The sequence below is a fragment of the Trematomus bernacchii genome, unplaced genomic scaffold (genome assembly GCF_902827165.1).
Source record: "Trematomus bernacchii unplaced genomic scaffold, fTreBer1.1, whole genome shotgun sequence".
Lineage (NCBI taxonomy): Eukaryota > Metazoa > Chordata > Actinopteri > Perciformes > Nototheniidae > Trematomus > Trematomus bernacchii.
Genome location: NW_022987689.1, coordinates 16,279,255 through 16,297,886, shown reverse-complemented (window position 1 = coordinate 16,297,886; position 18,632 = coordinate 16,279,255). Strand labels below are relative to the sequence as shown.

The window sequence follows — 18,632 nt, the reverse complement described above, 5'->3', positions numbered from 1 at the left end:
CGTCACTGCACCACTCTATTAATGTTATCCCTGAATTTGAAGTAACCCGTATTTAAAAACCCTGTAAATGGTTTAAAAATTAGCTAGCTGACAAAATTAGATTTATTTTGCTTTAACTCATGAACGTTATTTTAAGTCATGCCCCGAAGGATCTGATTCCGATTGTTATCTGCCTTAATGAAGTTAAAATATGCAATCGGAATTAATGCTTTCTAGTCCCCGATCTGCAAAAAGAAACAACAATAAAATGTCCTTTTTTTGATTGTGGTCAGCAAACTCACCATCAACAAGTACAGGGGGTGATTTTTTTGTAAACAACCACCCTGTGTTAAATTTGGCACAAGGGCTGATAAAGTTAAAAAAAAATGTTTTTAAACCGAAAAATACATTTTAAGATTACATTTGAACGTATCAAGATAACGCAACTTACCTTTGCCCAATACACATTTTAATTGAATGCATTATAATGAAACTCGAGGAGCCTGCTGCTGTTTACATTAGCTTTTAGCAGATGGTGGCCCTGTAAAGTTAAAGCGTCATCATGATGTGTTCAAATGCAATCTTACAAAATGTAGTTTTTGGCAAGAAACTTCCTCTTTACCCTCATAAACTTTCATGGAGTTCAAGACCCCTTGGTAACCATTATAAAAAAAGTAAAGTCAGCAGCAGAAACAAAGGAGGATCAGGGCATCTCTAACAATAAGTGATCAAGATTTTTGCTTTAACTCATGCAGGTCCTTTTAGGTAAATGCATAAACCCACTCTTGGCCTCACACAGGACCAGTAGGCATCATTAGGACTCATTAGAACACTTGCTGCAGTGTGTATTCAAATCATTATGGTTGAAGGCCGTCATTAAAAAGGCATTTGTATTAAATGAAAAAAGAAAAAGAAAAGAGCCAATAACATCACTAACTTGTTTTAAGGATGTTAATGCATTACTAAAATCCACTGTCCCAGTAGGAGAGACACTTTTGCCTGATATTCTAGACACTGCACGGCCATAGCCAACAACAGGATGATATGGAGATACTAACCCGGAGGCGAGGAGGTCGTTCACAGGGTTCCAGGCACAGATAAAGACTTCGGATTCGTGGCCTCGGAGAACCATGGCTTTATTCTGGGGGATCTCCACTTCCCTGTCCACCTCCATCATCTCTGCGTGGTGATCTTAAGGAGGGAGTGAGAAAACAAAACCTTTAACTTAAAGCTCACATTACAGGATCCATTACCTTCTGTTGCAGGTAGTAGGGAAGCAAGGGCAATGGAGTACAAACAAGATAAGATGAGTCACCGCTTCAAGGTAAATTGCCTGTTAATTTTCAATTGCCAGTGTTTCGCTACACAAAGGCTTCATTTGGGTTGGAACTGCAAACATCCATTTTAATAATGGTGGAGGACAGTCTGACATGATCTAATTTCACATGTACGCCATCGTCTGATCTCGTTCATTCAAACCGAATGGCGACACCAGTATGTTTTGGACAAGGCTCGAGTGCAATCACCGCTAAATGCACTTTAACACAGGGGTATCTCACTTTATGTGGCTCTTTTATCTTCTCTTGCACTATGTCGTAGCTGCTACATTGTACTGCCATGTGGTAAATGCTTGTATGCTGCTCATGCTCTTTCTGCATATCATGTATTTATTTTTGCCATGTATATAAATGTCATGTTCTTATATGTTGTATGTGACGGGACTGCGGATGGAAATTAGCTCAAAGCTAAAATCCGGCTCATTTACATTTGAAAGCATTATTTTGTTTAAAATGTTCATCAATGTGCACTGTCCCGGTTCAAATAAACGATTAAATAAAAAAGAAATGAAATGAGTAACCACTACTGCTCTGAGTGAACACCAGACTGAACAGCTGACAGCTGTGGAATTAAAGAGCAGGCTGTGCTTGTTGTTAAAAGAACCAAAGCTTGTGCCCAACCCACAGCAAAAGAAGGAACAAAAAACAAGTTGTCGAGCCCAGGTTAAACTCGCTGTAAGCCAACGTTGGATTTGTGTTTAGCCCGTAAGAACCTGAACATAACACTCTATCATTTTAGTGTGAGTCCTGTTGTGTGGGATTCAAACCCATTGGAGAAAGAAGGAGGTTTTTGAGGGAAAACAAGCGGACCACATTTTTCCTTTCTACGCTAAAACAAACAAACAATTGTGTGTTTGGAAAAGGTTAGTGAAAACATGGAGACAGTGCTACACAGGAAGGACAAAACCAGAAGGGAATATGTGCTGGTTAAAGAAAAATACAGAGTTGCCTTTATGTAATACCAAGCAAGCCACAGACTTAAAAAAAAGAAGGAAAACCAAATGTTGTACTGCGGCTGTCATGACAAAGGAAAAAAGCAGACACACACAAACAGAGGTGGTAAGCTTTAACTCCATGCAATAAGAACTCTTACAGTCCTGCAATACATCCAAACCAGCTACTAACCTGGGAATAATTAAATAACATCGTAATGAATGTTCCTGCACATTCTCCAAATGTACGTTGAAATTAAGTTTGAGGCAGATCATAATGAATTTGCAAAAGTGAACCAGAACAGGGCCATTTACAGACGGGGGAAGCCTTTCCGACTTAGCAAAGCACTTCAAAGAAAAACACCCAGAATTGTTTCATATAATTCAAAGCGAGTGAGCTTCTATTCATGTTAAGGTAGCATTAAAACTTGGTATTGCTTTGCTTGAATTTTTCTCCGTTGTATCAGATTGGGTATTGAGAATGGAAAAGAGAACTATATTAACGGGGGAATGCCAAACAGCTTACACAGCCTCTTATAAACACAACTGATTATGTAATTTGTATAGAGATAACATCCTGCATAAATACATTTGTGGAATTTGGTGGACTATCCGTTTGTTTTAGAGCTTATTCATTCAGAGAGTTTTTGTAACCATGAGTTAGCTTACTGGCTAAGGCGTGGGATCCATTCTCGTCCCCGTTGGCAGTGCCCTCTCCGTTCTTGGGGCCTCCCTGGGGCCCTGCAGCGCTGTCACTGCCTGCCGCCTGCTGCTGCTGCTGGGCCAGCTTTTCCCTGTAGGCCTGCTGCCTGGTTTGGACGACATCTGGCATCACAGCGTCGATCAGAGACAGGGACTCGATGGGCCGCCCGTCAAATAAGGTCCCATCCTAGGAAGACAAATATAAATAAATACATAAATATATACACATTATCCTTTAGATTATATGACAAATACAGCAAAGAAACCAACCAACTCTAGTCAAAATGAATCTGAATGTTGTAGGATAAAACTAATTATTAGTTTAAAAGCTGACCTCATTAATGCTGACTTCAGCCTCCACATACTGCAGGCCCTTCTGAAGGATGGAGATGAGGGCAGCAGGGGGCACCAGGGCTCCATTGATGTTGGACTGGCTGATGTGGCTCTCTATGCCAAAGGTGAACGCTGAGTGGGAGAAGCCTGGAGGAGGTGGGGATCATTAGGAAGGAAGGATGAGTCAATTGCAGGGATTCAAGCAGCAGTGTATAATAAACCATTAGAAATATTACAAGTAGGAAAACAAGTGCAATACAGTGATGACTTATTTGTGTAGACTAACACGGAGGTTAGCATGGCAAGGGGGCCGTCGACAAAAAGCAATGGGATTGGAGAAGATAAGATTTGTGGCAAATTCGTTTATGATACTTCGACATTTGTATCAGCAGGGTAATCTCCACATATTAATGACACTTTATCATTTGTGAGGCATAAATGCAATCGGCAGAAGTAAAAAGCTAATGGTAGAGTTTAATGAAACTACATTATCACTTCGCGTCACCATTGCTAAGCTAAAGGTAGCTTAGCAACCTCCGTTTAAATGTCAGAGGCTTCTGACATTTACAAGTTGCCGGAAGTCCCCGGCCGGAAGTCCCCAGAGTTGGGGACTGGCTTCAGTAGAAGCTGCTGGCAGTCCCAGCAGCTTCTACTGAAGCCTTCCGAGTAAATCGCCAGAACGCGGACACCTCCTCATCTCCACCACTCTCATGTTTGTGTTGCCATAAGTTAGTCTCTCTCCGTTGGTGCGCTGGGCTAATGCTAATAATGCTAATGCCAGCAAATACAATGGCGGCTTCACAAAACTTTCCGAGTTTTACGGGGCGTGGTTTGCAATTCACCGAGCCAATCAGAAATAGGAACCTTTTTCTCCCAGGAAAGTACCTGCTCTCTAGCAGGGACTAACAAGGGGGGAAAAGTTCTCATGAACTAAGTTCTAGTTCCAGATCTTTTTGGTGTGAACGCAAAATCTCAGGAACTATCGGAACTAAAAGGGAAAAGTACAGGGAAAAGTACTCCGGTGTGAAAGCGCCACACCGGAAGTGGGGAAATGCTAACTACTTTCTGGGTTTTAGGCCCCATTAACGCAACGCTCTTTTCACAGAATTGTACTTTAAAAAAATTAAAGCAAGACTTACCTGACTCTTGCAGGTATCTGTAAACCAGGAAATTGACTTCATCACTGCTTATGCTCATTTTTAGTCCTTGTGATTAAACCATTTGGTCAGCACAGGATAGGAGTCTGTAAAAAAAAAAAACACAGAGCAGGGAGTGCTGCTTAATTAAGAGTTAATGGTATTACACACTACAGAGCGGGAACTCCAGTAACGTCACACACCACACATAAAGTAATTTATTTTTAAATAGATAATGATTCATAAATAGTTTTGAACAAATAACTTGTAGCGTAGGTTTTATCCCTGAAGGATTCAATTACATTTGGGCACCAGACAGATGAATATTTTATTGATGATGCTTGGAATTGTGTTCCCAAACAGCTGCTGGGTTCAGAGAAAAATTCCCAAAACAGCCTAGCCTTCCTCCACTCCCTTTGAATCAGGGAAGGGATATTTTCTATTGGTTGGTTTTTATTGTCCCTTTTCCTGCTGCAAACTAGCTTGATACATAGTTGCAGATAGATAATAAATAGCTGGCTGTCTATAATAGGCCAATATACACAGTATTGAATAATATTGAAACATAACTTTCTTATATGAAGACACAATTGAATTTTCGATGAAATATCAATTACAAAATGTTTGCATAAATCAATTCCAGTTCTTAGAAAGAAAAATAGGAATCAGCGGTTCAGGTTTTTTTAAGTGGGAATCATGCAATGCAAAAATGCAACTGATGATTCTTTATTACAGACCATTGAACTGAGCAGAAAGAAGGCTTTAGTAGTTTTGCCTTTCCTCCCTAGTTTTTGTGTTGGCTGTAGAAGCATTATTGCTCCAGGCAGGGCACCAGTTTCCATTCATTAACCTACAACTGGAAATAATGACCTGCCGCCTTCATGAGGCAGGCTGGGTATTGTGGGATAAAGTATTGGTTTTGAAGCTCAGCAGTAGCAGATCTTAAAGTGCTTGCGTCTGGGCTTCGTGTTTATTCACGCAGAACCCGCACCGTTTAAATGGGACAGTGGAAATAAACAAGGGGGTCTGGATGGCGGACAGAACATCAACTGTTTCCATCACGCCTGCCTGCCCTGCTGCCGCATCCCAAAGGCAGCAGTCCAAGATCAACTGGACCAAAAGCCCTGGAAGAAGTCCGTCTGACATCCCTTACATGGTGGTCAAAAAAATCCTGATGGCTAGTATTTTCTCAAATTGAAGTTCTACCACTAGAATACAGCGAATTGCTTGTGTCGTCATTTTGTTTGTGTACATAAAACACGGAATATGCTTTTTAACTCAATATGCGTCATAGGACGTTGTTTGTGTGACAGTCAGACAGTGAATTAATACTTTCAAGCAGCAGCTGGCTTTAGGAAGTTGTAGGCTATACGTGGATGGAGCGGGAACGGCGTACTACTCCAGTGGTCGAGAATTACCACTGAATTGTGTTGACATAGCATTGGCCATTTGACTCTGGAGAAGGGTATATAATTAGAAGTCATGCTTGCAATTTAATCTGGCTTTGTTAGTTTAATGGCAACATGAGCACAGCTTCAACGTAGTTCACCATTGTTGTTTTTGTGTTGCAGTGACGTAAACAATGACGGTATGTCGTCGCTACACTCTGGCTCTGCTCGGCGGAAAAGCAAAGTGATTCAGAAGTGGTTCGCAATTATATATGAGCGTATTATGTATACATGCTGAATGTGGGTAAATTGTTAAAGCACTTTGAGCAACATCCTGTGTTTTTATTATCAATATCTAAACACTTTTACAGGAAGGCAAAAGACAGGTTTCTTGATGAAAAAAACGAAATATATAATATTAAATAAAAAAAGAACTGGGAAAAATTGACTTTTCATTTACAGGGTCTTTTAAGGGTCAGTGTAGTCATGGTGCACTACACGCACATTGCACTGTTGCATTTCAGACACTAGCCTGTTTTGACAGGGTGCTGGCAAATGTCATCACTATGCAAGTGGCGCAGGAGCAGTGAACAGGGTCAGAGCTCTTTACAAGAATAAGTTGACCAGTTCTTCTTCTGCTGACATAACGTCCATTACCTCACTCTTTTGTGAACGTGAGAATCGATCAAGAGCCCTGACACATCCCCGCTTATAAGATAAATAGCTGCTAAATGACACTGGAGTAACACATGCAAATTATATCCTCACTAGACTGATTCAAATTCCGCCAAAACATTTTCAGGTGGAGATGTGATAAGAAAGAAAAGGACATGTTAATTAGCAGACCGTAAACTAGAGTTCGGTGTCAACAAACATATCTTCAAGTTTAGGCTATAAAAACGTATCAGTTCCGTTCAGAATTATAATTCCCAAAGATTCAGATCTATGAAGCTGTTGTCTGTCAAACAAATAACGAATATTGGCTCATGTCGCTAGAATGGAGAGCTTTCAGAATTTGAACTTACTGAAATTGGTCACAAACAATCAGTAGACTACATTAGACAGTGCCATTTAGGCTTTGTGAGTGGAAAAAGGGTTTTTCCCCCTATCCATATCGTCAACCACTGAAGACACAATATTGATGACCAGGCAAAATGAAAACAAACATTTGATGGCAAACTGGTTTAAAGATTTAAAATGCACTCCTGCTAAAAAAAAAAAATAAGCATCATAGTAGGGCTGCTCGATTATGGCAAAAATCATAATCACGATAATTTTGGTCAATATTGATATCACGATTATTCATTGACTTTGAAAACATCCATTTATTGAACTTTTAAAAAGAATAATAAGTTGAACAGTATCTTTTTAACAGTTGATTACCCTGAACTTAAAGTATAACTCTACTGCAAAGTATTCAGCTGAAGCCACATCTTTTTCAACTTCCCCACGGCATTTGTCATATAGGGCAGGCAGTGCAGATCTGGTGAGATGATGCCGAGATGGCATCGCGTAACGCTTGTCCATAGTGTTAGCCAGTTGCTTAAACCCTTGGTTGCTCACCGTGCTAACTGGGCACATGTCTTTAGCTATGTAGAATGTGATGGCATGTGTTATATCTTTGTGTCTTTGCGAGCTGGTTGAGTAGGCCGTTGCACTGTAAAGCGCATCCTTAATTGATGACTGTGATGTGGTGGATGAAGTAGAGGGGGCACGCTTGTGAACTATCAACGGGGGGGGGGGGGGGGGGGGGGGGCCTCGCTGCGGGGAAGCTGCGGGGAAACTGTGGACCTCTGTCGCCTGTCAGCGCAACTGAAATGTTGACGTTTAAAAAATTCATTTTACCTTTCTTGTTCACAAGTTGCTCTTGTTCTGCCGACTTTGCTCGCGCTGAACTCAAAACTATTGTCACTCACAACCTGGCCAAGAGGGCTTTTAGGGAGGGGCGAAAGCGCACGCAGCTAAATAATCGTTTTATTTAGATTACGTTGTTTTCGTAATCGTTGCAAGACAAAATTGTAATCGAGATTAAAATACGGTTAATTGCACAGCCCTACATCATAGGGCCCCTTTAACATCGGCGTTGGAGTGGAGCACTCATTGATCAATCTTGTAATTTGTGATATGCAATCTGATTGTGAATCAGTACAAGAGTATCCAGTGCGCTTCATTATATGATTAAGCATGCAATTAATCATAAGAAGTAATAACATGAAAATTACTTTGTTGCACTAGTGAATCATTATCCTGGATACTTTGCCACATTTTGTCTTGTTTTCTTCTTCTTCCCTTTTAACCCCCTAAATGATCAACAAGTAACACTGTTGGACTTTGAACCAAGCTGACCACCCACTATATATTTCTAAATAGTTCAAACGGGTGTAAAAAACAGCACAAAAAGGAGTCAACTGTGCAAACAAAGAAGTACACCAAAGATATCTGCATACTGTGGACCTAAAATAACAATACAACATATATGTTTTCTTAAAGTAGCTAAGACATACATAAACACGTTCTAAAAAAATATTTCTGCACACACTTAAGCAACATACATGGGGTTCAAGGCCATCGCCGTTTCTATATTTGCACAGCTATTCTTTGAACAGTCTCCTATAGGAATTTCAACAGAGAAGGTGTACTGAACCAGAGTATACCCAATATTTTTTAAATTGTCTGGACAAATGATATACATTTTAGCATAATCTTTGTTGGACTTGTCGTATTGTTGTCAATTTCTGGTTTATAATGATGTGCGTAATAAACTATTTAATAATAAACACTTTGTTTGTATGGACCCTATCTTACACACACCCACAAATACATAAATACTAATATATATATTTACTAGGGCGGTCAGTCGATTAAAATATTTAATCGCGATTAATCGCATGATTGTCCATAGTTAATCGCAAATTTTGTATCTGTTCTAAATGTACCTTAGAGGGATATTTTTCAAGTTTTGAATACGCTTATCAACATATGAGTGGACAAATATGCTTTATATGTTTGTTTATTATCATTTGAACAATGACAAATATTCTCATGAATATTAAACACAACAACCTGAACATTACAAATATTCGCCTCAATTCAACCTGGAACCTCTCTCATACAATAATACAATAATACAGTGTGTGTGTGTGTGTGTGTGTGTGTGTGTGTGTGTGTGTGTGTGTGTGTGTGTGTGTGTGTGTGTGTGGAGAGACACTGTGATGGATCGTTGGAGCTATGTGCAGCTCAAGGCATATATGCTCGAACGGGAGCTGCCTGGACGCTGCAATCATGTTGCGCGCACTATCCGTGCTGACTTTTCGTACAATGTCCCTCTGTCTGGCTACCTGCATAAAGTCAAGTGCTCGGCGCAGTTGTCGGCGAAATGTCGCTCCTCTGTTTTCATTGAAACAGCTCCTTATATCCGTTAGCGCAGCTAGCTAGCACCAGATGCTAACAACAACACGTAAGGTGTGCCTCGCTCGCCCCACACATACACACACCCTCCCGGTCCTCCCGATGGCCAGTCCGGGCCTGCCGGGGAGCGTGGAAGTGTGGTCTGCCACAAGCGGGCGGCAGGAGCGGGGCTGTCAGCATCAGCTTGTAGATGGTATTTTAAACTCGATGCGCTCTGAAACTATGGGGCGCCCGAGGACAAAAAATACACATGCGTTAATCGCGTTAAAATAATTAGTGGCGTTAATTTTTTTTTGCGTTAACGCGTTATTAACGCGTTAACTTGACAGCCCTAATATTTACACATCGCACACTATCAGACACTTAACCACTGTCTGCATTGAATTTCGCACAGATCTCTCTCCATTATTATTATTAACCTTGTTGGATTTATTTGTTTTCTTGAATGTATTTCTCTATCTGCCTTGTATTTTCTTGTATTTGCCTTTCGGAGAAAATTAAGAATTTAATTGAAGAGGTATATTTGTTCTGCTTCCCCTCTTCTCTATATGATATATAATGTGATCTTCTAGGTCAGTGGTCACCAACCTTTTTAAGCCCAAGATCCCCGACCTCGGCCTTGGTGAAAGGCGAGATCTACCTATTGCAGAATTGAGTGAAAAAGACAGCCCAGACTGTACTTCCAATTTGAGGCCTTTTATGTAGGCTAATTGCATCTGAATTGCATCAAATCATTTGGTGCAACTTCCAATTTGATTAAACCAAGAACACAACATAACTAACATGTCAAAAAGGATAAATATATATATTTACATCATACCTATCATTTTAAGTTTCATTCATTCCTTCATTACAATCCTAAATATAAATGTATGTAGCTTATTTTCCATTTGTTTGAGTGAATGAGTAAATTATTTTGTTGACAGCGACAACAACAAAGAAAAAAACAACATCTTGCAGTGAGCAGATAACATAAAGTGCCATTTTAACTGTGAGGCTTATCCACTGAAGCTTCATGCAAGTGCAACATTCAACATTAAAACTAGTTATTTTAACACAATTCTTACAAATTCAAAATTCTAACAACATTCTTTATCCATGCATTGCGTTCACACCGGACGCGATGCGATTTTTGGGAGCGGCGTGATTACATGTAAAGTCAATGCAAAGACGCGGACACTCGGACAGACGCGGTTGATGCGAATTACGCGTTCGCGCTGTAGCCAATCAGCGGTGAGGATCTCAGCCTGCGGTCACTCATGTTGAATCAGAAAACCAAAACATCAGCCGTCAGCTGTTAGCACACGGAGCTCACAGCTCCTCATATCTGTTCAGAAACTGGAGAAAAGTTATAACATTAACAAAACACAGACTGTCTGTGTCATGGCGAATATAGTCGCTGCTTTATTTCTGTCTGTATGACGTTGTTGTGAGTGTGGACGGAGCAGCTACAGGTTAGTTTATCCTGATCGATCCGATCTCCATTCAGAAAAACACGCATTTTAAAAGGTTTTTCGCCTGCCGTCTTGTTTGCACACTTGTCAAAGCATTAATTCATGGTTTTTACTAACCAGTATCAGTTTGTAGTTATTCCGGCATCATTTTGAAACGTGTATTACAATTAAATCACGGTAAAATATGTTCATTTTGTTGTAGTTGGTATCTACCATAAGTGCAGTGAGTTCCAAAATATGCAGCATCACTTGAAGTCAGTCTATTATTTCCGGGAGCGACAGGGAATGTCTCAAAGACACGTCAATCAAGTGGCACCTGCTAACGGGGTGGTGGATGATAGGCTTACATCTAAAAACTTTTTTTTAAATTACATTTTTACAGTCTTTTGTTACTTTTTTTAACGGGGCGCGATCTACCGGTCGATTGCGATCGACTGGTTGGTGACCACTGTTGTAGGTATATATATTGGTGTGCAGGCATAGAAATAGGCGAACAAAATCTACATATGGGAAACACGTGTGACAGTTAGATATCCTACCCATGTGATCAAGAGGTCTTCAGAAGCCCGTCATAGCTCTGTTGTCCTCAGCAGGAACTCTCAGCCCCTGAGAAGAAAAGAAAGAAAATGAGTACACTTCTTCCAACGTTTTACACTTAAGAAACACCAGGAGTGGGCATTTCACCTGGATCACATACGGCACTGCTTCCCCAAAGTAAAATCACTTAGGAACTATAGGTTAAGATCAAGAGCTACGCTGGTATTGTTTTCACCCTGTGAGTCTTTGTGAGTGTCACCTGGGCAAAAAGTGCTCCTGGAGGCCACTAGCGTAGCAAGAACTACCACAGAGGAGGTTCTGAGCTGGTCATTTATTTGACAATGGACACATTTAGGGACCATAATAGATCGCAACCATGCCAGATGCAGTCACAGAACTTTACAGGTGTGTATTGAGATCATAGACGAAGAACATAGTAAGAAAATCCTGAATTGGGGGGCTAAGAAGTAGAATGGGACCACTGCCCCCAACTTTATTTGGCATCCAAGTAATTCCTGATCACACGTGTCATAGAAGTTAATAGATGTGAAAATCTAGTTTAGTAAAAATCATGGAGGCCCTGCCAAATATCCACTCAAGACCATATTTTTCTAACAGAGCTGTGAAAAAGTACCCTAATTACAATTGACATTCTGCAGCAGTGTGTCAGTGAGTGGGTGAAACGGGTTGTGTCATCAAAACAATTAAAGAAACTGGGTCAGCAATGCCTGTGAATATGTATGCACAGCACGTTGTAACTACACCTGATGATGTTGATGATTATGATAGTTATTAAAGGGGCAGTACGCATATGCGTTGTATTGAATGAATACAATATATAATGCAAGTAGGTAAAAAAACCTCCTTCATGTTTGCCACCGATATATTAACCCCCATCTCACTGCTGGTACTGGATCACAAACTAGAGTCATTGAATGAAGTGTTTTAGTTTGTTTTGTATGTAGCTATTTTTGAAATGTTTTGTCGCCATTCTGCTTTCCTCCTAAAGTCAGTTTCATCTCGTGCAAGTTAAGTCACCATGCTAAACTGCCGGTAGCTAAACTAGCATTAATTCATTGCAAGGCAAGCTACTTGCGGAAACACATTGCCCATCCCCCACACACCGTGGCGACTGAATGGGCTCAAACTACAGTGTGTACGTTATCCGACATGCTGTTTAAAGCAACACCGGCTAGTGCCAATGAATTACTCAAAATGCACTTTAATGCTGTAAGATGAGACTGAATCAAATGCCCCTTCATTCGTCAGTGGGAATCTCAAGTAAACAGCAGCGCTGCATCTATAAAGTATAACAACCCCTTTAACACGTTACAGTTGTACTGTACTGCTAGGCTGACAATACTGTCCACATGTCACTACGTGAATGTATGGAGGAAATGAGACCTGGCTTTATCGGCGTTTGTATTCTAAGCTTTTTGTGAAGTAAACGCGTGAACTTGCGCCTTGTTTTTTTACCTCGTTAAAATGGTGTAATTATCCGTTTATTTACAACCCATTATAACGCAAGTCCCCCTCTGCATTGCCATGAGCAACGAGATGTTAGCACAGAGGCTAACATGCGCTTTAACATTAATGTTGCCTTGGCGGCGGCTGTAACGGTCGCCACACATGCCAGGCAGGCACAGGGGTCTTAACGTTTTGTTTATTTTATGCATGTCACGAGTAGTATAGCTACCAAACGTATGCAGTCCAAGCTACATGGGTAACCGTTGTGTTTGGTTCTTTTAAATAGCGAGAGCATCAAGTACGCTTCTTTGAAACAGGGTTTATGGCAAGTACAGTGAGACCATCAGCTTGCTACCACTCTGCTAACACGCTAGCTAGGTGGCTAACACTAGCATGCTATGCTAATGACAGTGCTGCTATAATCTCGTACCTACTTGGATAAAACCTTTCAATGGACGATATCTTCCACAGCTCTTGTGTTCACGTCAGACCATGTTATCTCTTTTATCGATTGCAAGACAAGTCCTTTACGCACATGTATTAACTATCGATAGGTTATAATCTCTATGGTTATAATATTTAAACTACAGGCAGGCGGTAAGAACCCAGCAACGGCTTCAGACATTCGACACAGTGGGGTGACCTAACATGCAGAAATGAGCCGCCTGTAACTACTGTTATTTCAAATTGCTCAAACTCAATGTAACGATTAACCCGTGACGACGGCAATGTATAATGTATTCACCGCCTCCTCGATCAAATACGGCACAGTATGATGGGTTATTCATGTAGAATGAGCTAATACAACTACATGTTACAAAAGCGTTATTTCATATTTCATCCACACATAACAATCATATAACGCGGTGACTAACCTATTTTCCAAAAGCAAGGTTTGTTAAAGGTGCAAGCGGCCCTCAAGCGTTGATTTGAAATTAGCTGCTGGTCCGTTTGACAGGTTTACAGCAAAATGGAGCCACATTTCCTCGTTGAATCCAACCAATGAGGTGGAACAGAGGGAAAAAAATGCCGAGGCCTCTGGAAGTTTGTCCCGCAGCCAAGCACCAGTCATAACAACAGTGTCCTCGCCCATCCCCCACTACACCTCATTTTTGCATGCGTGGTCATCACTCGCCGTGGATTAATGACACCCCACCCCCTCTCCTCTGCTCAGTCATTCAGACTGGGAAAGTCAACAACAAGTTTACATCATCATTGCAATCTGAGTTTTACACTGATTTCTTTTTTTAGATGCATACATAATCCATAATCATATTAATTTATCCAATGATTGCCTGACCATATTGATCCTGTTCCCCGGTCATGTTATTTAATATCAAGGATTCACTTGAGGATTGTGTGCTGACCTTTAATGTTGCTGTATATGTTATTTCGGTTGTGATTGGTGGCTGTCCCTGTTTAAGTGGCTGCATTGCCTCTATGCCTTTTCCTCTGCGAGATGATGACATAGCGTGAAATGTGGAATCAGCGAACCATTCTATTAGCTGTGCAAGAGCAGTGACTGTGCTGCATATTCAGCATCAATGGCACTGTGACTTTTTATCGTTACCACAAATATTTATTATGTGTCTCTTTGTGGTCATTATGTTTCTCATCATGATGGATCTCTTTATAGTCAGTTTGGGGTTGTTTTGTCTCTCTCTGTAATCATTTTGTGGCTTTTCAGTGTCATATTTTGTCTCTTTGATTTATTTTTTGTTGTTTTTTTTGTTGCTATTTTGTGGCCCTTTTGGTGGTATTCTGTCTCTTTGCTTATTTTGTTTCAATGTTTTGGTTATTTTGTGTCTTTTAGTGGTCATTTTGTAACTGTTGGTTGTCTTCTTGTGGCTATTTTTACTTATTTTGATTTTCTCTTTTGGTGATTTTGTGGCTCTTTTGTTTATCTTGAATCTATTTATTGATGCTTTGTAGTTTCAGTCTGTCTTTTTTTGCACATTTTTGTCTATTAGGGACTTTCCCAAAAAAATGTTAGCTGTAGCTTCAGACAGAGGCCCTGGCCCAGGGGCCTCCTAACCTGTAAGGGTCTGTGCCCTGTAGACCCAAGCAATAACCCATCTATCACTCTGTGCATCCTCACAAACAACACAAGATCATAATAACATCTGTTAGCCAAATTGCAAAAAACACTCCTCGTCAGCAGCCAACATTGATAATATACCAATAGAGCAGCACAGGCAGTATGGGAAAAATAAAGAACTTACAGTATACAGTATTTGCATGCAATCAGATGGTAAAAGTCTCAAAGGATAGCCTATCCGTTGTTAGTTGATGGATGTGGCTGTAACAGACAGACACTCAGGCTACTGCAGTCCACTGACTTCTTCCCTCTGCTGCCTCTGAGCTGTTTATCCTCCCACTGCATTATATCAGTGCTTATCTTTCCTTATGTCCACATCCATGCTATTAATCCACCACACACCTCTATGGCTCTAATATCTTGTGCCACACATTCACCAAATGAAAAATTACGCTTTTTGGGGTTTTCCCTTTCCTGTAGTATTGTATTGGTTTTAGTGCTTTTAAATGGTCTGCAGATGCTAGTGATTCCTCGAGAGGGATTTTTTCTCCCACACACTCCCCCCCTTCCTGAAACAGCTCCATATTGTTAACTTCTGTAACTAGGAACATCACTATGTAACACTCACACTTCTATTGGCTACCGCTCCAACACATTGTACGTGATGCCAGCCAGCCAGCTAACCAATCAGAGCAGACTGGGCTCTGGTTTCAGACAGAGGGTGAAAAGAGGTACTGCAGCACAGGCAGTATGAGAAAAATAAAGAACTTTTTGAACATTAAAGCATGGAGACATGTCACAGTAGAGGCACAGAATGAATCTGAAAGGAGCATAAAAGGGCTCCTCTAAGAAAAACTAAGAGAATTCCATCAAAAGTGATCTGAATGTCAACAAATCTGATGAACTGCAAAACATGCTTCACTTTCAGTACTGATTACTGTTCATTTATGGGGATTTCCCACATTCTCACGCCTCTCACTTATATCTCCTCAGGCCAGGAGAAACAGAAATATGTGCTCCTCCCACTGCGAGCGTGTTTTGGCTGCCAGTGAAGAAATGTGAAGCAAATTCCTTGGCTCCAATGCCAAGCTTTCCACAATATATGATTCACTCTAGGGGCCAAAATAGTGAATCGACTGACCTCTTCTCTGTGAATGTATCCTACTTGAACATTGTTTACATGCACCATGTACACTGAACATACATTTGCAAAAATCTCTATTTATTCAGTTTGTGCCGACAGTGGATCTCCATGAAATGAGATTAGCTTCCCTCCATAAAGTGTGTGAGACTAGAAGGAAATATAGCAGTATGGGATCTGTGTGGGGGCGGGGAACAGATCTGCAGGACAATAACACGAGGTTGCTATGGATGTGAGCACAGCGACTCACTGATAAACGTGTGCTCGACCTGTTGGCATTGTGTAATTGCTTGGAGACTGCCGCACAAACAGCAGTATTGTCTTTTCTTTCATTTCTGTGTGAAGAGGGAAGACAATTATCAGGAGATTAGTGGCTACATCTAAGATAAGGATGAGTAGTTTAAGATTTTCAACACCATAAAAATGACATCAAGGTTCAATAATAAATGGATATCAGCTATATTTAGTTTTTACTTGCAAACCTATTATAGTATTTGTTAAGTAATGCATAAAGAGAATAATCTGAAAAGCATACGTTTAATAGTTTTCTTTATGTGCGATACCAGATGTTAGACTATTGTAATTGTAATGTTAACTGTGTTACTCTAATAAAGAAAAAAGACTGAAGCTAATTTTGACCCTTACTTAAATCATGTTTATTTATATTGCTTATCAATTATATGTTCACATATGTAAACTATTTATAATGCTGTATTTGTATCTTTACTAGGAAAAGCAGCATTATCTATTATTGGTGTATTTTTTATGAGAATATTTAAGGGTTTTTAGTGCATGTAAATGGTCTGCAAATGCTAAAATCTCTGTATTCCCTCCAGAGGGAGTTTCTCTCCCACACACTCCCCCCCCCCCCTACCGGGGGAAACGCTTCCATTGGACTCCTTTGTTTACCGCCGTCACATAATGACATAATTATGTAACACTCCCACTACTATTGTCTAGCACGCCAACAAATTGTACATGATAGGCTAAGTGGCGGGAAATCTCTAAGTGGCTGACCAATCAAAACAGAGCCGGTCAGCTAACCAATCAGAGCATTGATCAGTCTGAATAACAAAAATATTGCATTTTTGTATAAATAAATGTGTACATTTCAAATGTACTAATTATAGTGAAACTATGTGACTGAAGTGAAATGTGTTACTTGTTGCACATTTTACATTTTAAATCTATTGTTTATTTTTGTATTTAATTCTGGACAGATTTTTCCTTGTGTGGCAAAATAAGAATCGTTTTGATTTGATCTCTTTTATAACAATGGCATTGTGGCCGTAGATAACCCTGATTCACAGCAGGTGACTAACCCACCACACAAAGATCAATAACGGTCCTTCCTTGTTTCCTACATAATAAATAGCATGCAGTAACCACGTATAGTGTCAGACCAGCTCACCCTAATGGCTGTACTACATTAAAGCCCATCTCACATGAATCATTAACCTGAGAGAGTGAAGGACAGAAAAAGAGGAAACGGAGCAGATTGTGCAGCTCAGCCTCACTGCCTGCTCAGCAAGACCTATTTTTAGGTTCCTGTGAAACAAAGGAGCAGAATCTCCTTTCATCCCCCCCGTCACCATGTCGTTCCATCTCACATTGTGGAACTGGAAGACAGTCTGCGTCTGTTTGGAACTATGTTTAGGCCTAACCTCAAATACATATCTGTCTGCCCTTTTCTTTTTTCTTTTCATCCTGCTATATTTGTGCATGTATTTCCTGCTGACTGACTAAATGTAATTAATAAATATATATTTATATAATTTTTAAGAAAATGATTTGCCTTAACCTTAACCTTAACCCTAACCCTAACCCTAACCCTAACCCTACACAACAAAAAGGGATACAGACTAAAACTAAGACACCTCAAATGACTAAATGTCTCCAAAAGTAAACCAAAATGAATAAATAAAAAAATAAAAAAATATAAAATCTAGAACAGAGACGAAAACATGAACAATAATTTGCAATAAAGTATACAGTTCTTTATACCTCCACCATTTTTCCATATGGTCAAATAAATTACCTTTCTTATTCTCATGGTTATTTAGTCCATTACATAACATTCATTTACAAGATCCGATACATTATTTTTCAAGCCTATTTCTTAGTCCAGGGTATATTTCAATGGGGAAGCATCAGCTAAGAGGCAGTACAGAGGAGTTTTTCTGGATAATTGTCTTGTATTAATGTGTACTATCTGAAGAACTGATGTGATGCTGCTGCCTGGACACATTTTCATAATCACACACAGACAAACACACACTACCTTCAGAGAAGTCATTGCATTGAAAACAGCTCCTAAATATGACGTTTTCTGGAACATATATGCCATGGTCAATTTAAAAATGATATCAATGTAAACATATCTCACAGAGGTCTGGCATGTAAAGCAGAATATGTAAGTAAACAAATCTGTAATAAAGAAAAAAAACAAAGCAGTTCACAGTTTTCAACATTCCTTTCATTCTCCTGCTCGAATTTGCGGCATTTTTGCAGCGACAATACAAACTTAAAGGGCCCATGTCATGGTCATTTCTACTGATCATATTTCCATTGTTGAGGTCTACTAGAATAGATTTATACTGTGCAATTTTCCAAAATCACATTGGTTTCTCATACAGCATCTCTGTAAAGTATGTGTATTCACCAGGTATTCACTCTCTGCCCTAAACGGCTTGTTGGAGCTCCTGCCCCCCCCCCCCCCCCCCCTCCCTGTGAGCCCAGTGTGCTCTGATTGGTCGGGAAGTTGCGAGGCTCGTTGCTGC

General features: G+C 40.2%; 1 protein-coding gene across 4 annotated transcripts in view; it reads right to left on the bottom strand.

The window, feature by feature from the left end:
- The window catches only part of LOC117488741 (F-box-like/WD repeat-containing protein TBL1XR1), a 38,736-nt gene extending 24,986 nt beyond the window's left edge, over nucleotides 1-13,750 (bottom strand). The window contains exons 1-6 of one of the 4 annotated variants that reach the window (XM_034137812.1): nucleotides 13,549-13,750; nucleotides 11,209-11,275; nucleotides 4,423-4,526; nucleotides 3,285-3,430; nucleotides 2,918-3,137; nucleotides 1,038-1,170 (exon numbers count right to left, since the gene is read on the bottom strand). In XM_034137812.1, the coding sequence (XP_033993703.1) occupies nucleotides 1,038-1,170; nucleotides 2,918-3,137; nucleotides 3,285-3,430; nucleotides 4,423-4,480 (557 nt within the window). In that variant the 5' untranslated portion in view covers nucleotides 4,481-4,526; nucleotides 11,209-11,275; nucleotides 13,549-13,750. Of the gene's footprint in view, nucleotides 1-1,037; nucleotides 1,171-2,917; nucleotides 3,138-3,284; nucleotides 3,431-4,422; nucleotides 4,527-11,208; nucleotides 11,276-13,103; nucleotides 13,291-13,548 lie in introns of those variants that run through there. The other 3 variants (XM_034137808.1, XM_034137811.1, XM_034137809.1) reach the window with 3 other exon arrangements.
- Nucleotides 13,751-18,632: the final 4,882 nt, after the last annotated feature.